Below are 5,438 nucleotides of genomic sequence, written 5' to 3'. Positions count from 1 at the left end.
TTTACTAAATGAACATAATTAAAATATGAATTATTCAAGAACACAAATGAAAGGAAGCTTTGAAACTGAAGGGGAAACAAGTGTGATCAGATGTGGAACAAATACAAAGAATGCAAAGTGTGGTTAGAAGACACTATAAACTGCAGGGAACGCGTGTTGTTGCAGCTCCACAGGAATTTTCCCAGGACTGAACATTTGTTATACACAATATCAATGTGCCAGACAAAGTTTTTAACAAGTGAGCAATTATGAAGCCCAGTGAGGAGGATGCCAAGCAGAGAAATCTGGGGGGAAAATCTGAAAATGATTCCAAAAGGTGCAACAAATTACATGTTGAGTAACACTGATTTTACTGGTGGGAACTTTTCTGCACTTTTTAATGCAGTTTTTGATTTTTTTTGACTGAAGAAGACGCGCAGGTGTCGCCTTAAACCAGATTTATGGATCAGAGGTTGTGCGTAATTTGAGGAGTTAACTGGAGGCATGATTAATGGGGTTTCTTGAGGCAATATTTTTCAACCACACAGCATGAATTTATAATGTATTATTATTATTGACTTTTTTTCTTTTCTTTGCAGCGCCGTCTTACCTGGCCACTGCGGCGCAGCGGGCACCACGAGCAGCAGGACGCAGCAGGCGAGGCGCACCAACCACCTGCGGGGGCCAACAGCGCAACGTCAAGGCTCTTTCACGCGCAAAGTTGGGGGAAAAGTTGCACATAAAGCTGCAAAAAAAGAAAATACCTCATCTTTATCTTCTCCTTTCCAAAGCGACTGGAGTCACATGGACCTCTCCAGGGAGGGGGGTGAAAAAATGCTGAAGGATATATAGCTCTCGGTGCGGCACCGCTGCGCGCCGCCGGAACAGCTGATGAGGACGCGGAGCTCCTGCTGGAGCCACAGAGGAGGAGGATGAAGGAGGAGGAGGAGGAGGAGGGAGGAAGAGGAGAAACGACCTGCTGGGCTTCTCAACAGGGATTTCCGCCAGGTCCTAAAAGGGAACCGTCACTTTTTGCGCACGATTCTAAAAAAAAATTATAAAATAATATACAATAAGGCATTAAAGACAATCAAAATTCCTTAATATTAAAAATATCAGATGATGTTAAAAGACTATCCTGTGTCTAAAGCGAACTGTTCCTCATTTATCATAAAGCATGGGGGCAGGAAAGGGGGCTGAAGACTTTGGAAAGGGGGCAAATGAAACCAGCTGGGTGGATGTCCAATACAAATGAAATAATCAAAAATATGTATTTTTTTGATAGTTTGATTATTTTCATAAATGTTAAAATAGCAATTATTTTAGCTGAGTTGTTAATGCTTAAAGAGTGACCAAACAGTAAATCAACTTGTTTTGTCTGAACTCTATAAATGGAGCTTTAAAAAGTGCTATCTGTTGGTCATTGCCCAATTTTAGACATTTTTTATAGACTAAAACCACCTGTGTGCTGCCGTCTATAGGTTGAAGTGGGGTATTACAGGTGAAAGTGGATGTCAGTCACAGATCCAAACCACAACTGTACAATTGATCCAAAGTTGTTATTGTTGCGCAGCTAATGCTAGCTTGAGCCTATATGCGCACGTGTTAGCGCGTAAACAGAGATCTCAGCGACAGGGAGGGGGTGGGTTTCTCTGTGTCAACAGTCCCGCCCACAAACCAGAAATGTATTACTCATGAGCTGCTGCTGATGTCCATAAAATATGTCTTGGGGTGGAATTTTAAATAAGCTTGTATTGATGAATTCTTAATCTTTGCCAAAAACATACAAATATTGACTCGAAATGTATTTTGGGGGGGCTTTTTGCTGGGCAGCTGCCCCTGCTGAGATCTCTAGCTCCGCTCCTGGCTAAGGTTAAAAAGGCCTCCAAAAGATGAGCAGTAAAGACACCGTTTCCATAGATCTCCTGTCAGTTATGTAAACTGAACCTGGCTCCGCCTCCAGTGGGCTCACAAGAACACACACGACATCATGATCACAAACTCCAGTCTGCTCTGTTGCAGTTTTTAACTGATCTGCCGAAAATCAACGGTTTCATAAATGAGAGCAAATTACAAGATGTTTGATTTAATAATACGGGTTACACAGTTCAGATGTTTTCTAACTGCAACATTTGCACATCAAAGTCAAAAAGGACTGATGTAATTTGAGACCTGAGAAGCCTTTGGAGTTCTGCACTGCTTCCATCCCACACATTACAGATGGAGTTTAGTGCACTTACACAAACTGACCGCTAGAGGGCATTCTTGGTTTTCTTTTTAATTCACATTTTTGAACAGATTTATTCACAAATACAATAAAAACACGAAAATAGAAAACCAGAGTGCACCACTCAAACAGTTTCAGGATGTCTAACGTGAAAGTAAAGCCATGTTTTACTTTCCTTTAATTTGACCTAAATATAAATTGAGACAAAAATTATTTCTTTTTTTGCTTTGGGTTAGAAAAACTCAATAACATGATTGAACACATTTCTACACAAAAATAAAAAACATCAAGTATGAGACTTTTCTGGTGTATAATTTTTTTCTTGCTAGATTTAATTATAAGAGTATCTGAATGACTGCTAAAGGTAAAGGATAAATACCTGCAACCTGACATCACAATTAATCAAGGCTTTATACCTTACATTTTTGACTAATGTCAAAGAGTCGTCCATCTGCTGTTTAACTTTTTCTTAAAACCTCGGAATTAACAGGGCAGAGTTGTAAAAATGCCTCCCAATTACAAATTCCTGCTGTGCGGCCATCTGCCGACTTGGTGGCATTGTGGGATATGTGACCTTAGTCAAACAAAGTAAAAGTGTAATTAATAATTTAATTTAAAAAGGAATGCAAAGTACCATTTTAACTGACTTCCAAAATATAGAATCAAATATTTCACTTTTATTAATCCTCATACAATAAACTCACAGTGTTTGAGACAAAAGCAAATGCAAGACAGTAATAAAATAAAAAAGTCTTAAACGACAGTTTCTCTCACAAGGACACACGTTGCTGCAGCGCATTAAACCTTTATATAAAAGCAAACAAAAAACCTATTAATACTTAATAAAATATAACATTTTATAATATTTAGTTTAGCAACTAACTATTGTTTATATTTTATGACTGACTTTATGTTTTTTGTACAATTACCGGTGTGAAGCCCATTGAGACAACGGTATTATGATACATGAATAAAACTAAATTGAATTCAGTAAAATTAAAAAATAAAATAAAATGCCCAAAATGTGGAAAACCTGAAGTATGAATGCTGACAATTTAAAATAAATGACTGCAGAGGCTAGAAAAAAAATAATTAAAGTTTAAAACAATAAAGCAAAATATTTTGAAAAGTCTAACAAAAATTTGCCACAAGATCACAACCAACAATTTATAATTAAATAGTTGGTTGATGCTAGTGGATCAGCAACAATAAAATTTATAATTTCATCACATTTAATCATAAGGTTAAAATCAAACAAAAAAAATCTAGTAGTAAACATCCCCAAAAATTAATAACAAAATCTGCCTTGTTTATAAGCATCAACACAGTAGTAAACAAAATCACACAAATGTTTATCTTGTGAAACAGACTAACTTGGAAATTTCAGATAAAAATTTTAAATTGCAAAAATGCTGACATATGGAATGAGGACATTTTTGACATGTATTTGTCAATTCATAAGTGTTACTTAGAAAGCCTTTTTATTTTCATATTATAAGTGAAATAGATTTTTTTGTGCACTTTTAGTCTGTTAGAGTCAATGTTACCTTCAATCTCCAGCATAGCTTTTGTTATGGAGGCTAAAAATTGTGTGTTGTCAGAACACGCTCAGCTTAGTGATACATGTTCCCCTCACATTCCAGTGCTGGGTGAAGAAAAGGTAAACTGCAGGAGAAATTGTTGCATTTCTGTATTCCACAAAAATCCTGAACTTTCCTGAGTAAATAAACAAACTGAATTTCTAATCTAAAAGCATAGAACTGTAAATCCCATAGTTCTGCTAGTAATTTGTTTCTATTATTAAAGTGTAAAACAACTGCAATTATATGACAAGACTTTCATAAATTAGCATAGAGCTGTGAAAAAGAGGCCTCCTCTACATGGTGGACATGTGCTAGTAAACTGCAGAAAAAGAAGAGGAAGCCCCTCCCTGCTTGTCCAGTGTGAACACCATACGCTACACCTTCAAGAACGTGTGTCAAATGTGAATGTAGCACAAGCCAGCTAGACTTGATGAGACTCCTTTAGCTGGACGGCATCCCTTACTTCCCATGTGCACCACTGACTGCACCATGACTGGATTGTCACCCCCGAGCAGGCGCCAGAAAGAACTCTTATGGCTCCAGCTCCGATTACAGTGGGGCAAAAAGTATTTGGCAGTCATCGATTCTGCAAGTTGTCCCAAACATTTTTTTTCTTTTTTGCCCTACAAGAAAAGTGCTTCAGTTTGATCCAATGTCCTCACCCCCCCTTTGTACTGAATCAAAGTTCTCTTGAATGTGGGATTTGATCACAGTGGGCTCACAATACATTTTGGCCAGCCCGCTCTGCCAGTCAGTCCAGCTCCCGCTCTGTCAGATGGTGATCATTTTACAGCTCTGTCCTTCTCTACACTCAAATGTTCAGGATACACGGCCGACGATCAGGTGTTACAATTACAAACTGGGTTCCGGAGCTCCTGCTGAGGGTGCTAGCCATCTTGTGCACCTCCAATAATAGAACTCCACTCAGATGTTAATTCAGATCAAGAGGGGCCCTTTCTTCCAGCGTTGCACAATAATAACAAAAGTGTTTTTTTTTGTGCTTTTCAAAACTGTAATGATGAATAACATGGAAACAAGGATAAACAATGTAAAAAATGAATTTTGAAAACGAGATGAAGTCATCTGTAAACATGAATAGGTGCTTTGGGTTTAGATTTAAGGGCAGAAAAGGAGTTTGAGTTTCAGAGGTCGTGTAGAATAGAACTCCAGAGATCCTGATCCTCAAGATAAACTACCCTACCAGCAGCTCTCCCTGTACTTCTTGCTGCATGTTACCTTAATCAGGCGTGTTCCGTCAGTCAGAACAAGGACACACCTGAATCAGCTTATAAGCATCAGGGAGGAACGGGAAAGCTGAAGAACAGATAGTGAGAGATATCAATGACTGGGATTGGACAGCCCTGAACCGTTGAACCAATCATGTGCTGATGTAGCCAGAAGGCACTATGAGGTGACAGGAAGAGAAAAGCATCGGAGGGAATAGAATAGTTTCATTAGTAAATAAATGGTGTATACTTGTAAAACACTTTTCTACCTTCCTCGGAGGACCTAAGCGCTTTACAGTCACAGACCCATTCACACAGTCACGCACATTCACACACTAGGCAACCTATGATTGTCTAGACCAGGGGTGTCAAACATACGGTCCACGGATGGCATCCGGCCCGCCAGATGGATTAATCTGCCCA

The 5,438-nt window shown here is 38.7% G+C and overlaps 1 protein-coding gene across 1 annotated transcript in view; it reads right to left on the bottom strand.

The window, feature by feature from the left end:
* The window catches only part of col18a1a (collagen type XVIII alpha 1 chain a), a 101,414-nt gene extending 100,307 nt beyond the window's left edge, over window positions 1-1,107 (bottom strand). The window contains exons 1-2 of the mRNA XM_024286685.2: window positions 744-1,107; window positions 590-654 (exon numbers count right to left, since the gene is read on the bottom strand). Of these exons, the coding sequence (XP_024142453.1) occupies window positions 590-654; window positions 744-748 (70 nt within the window). The 5' untranslated portion in view covers window positions 749-1,107. The remainder of the gene's footprint in view (window positions 1-589; window positions 655-743) is intronic.
* Window positions 1,108-5,438: the final 4,331 nt, after the last annotated feature.

Source organism: Oryzias melastigma, linkage group LG21, assembly GCF_002922805.2.
Source record: "Oryzias melastigma strain HK-1 linkage group LG21, ASM292280v2, whole genome shotgun sequence".
NCBI lineage: Eukaryota > Metazoa > Chordata > Actinopteri > Beloniformes > Adrianichthyidae > Oryzias > Oryzias melastigma.
The sequence above is the reverse complement of the archived record's forward strand: the minus strand, read 5'-3'. Positions and strand labels throughout refer to the sequence as shown.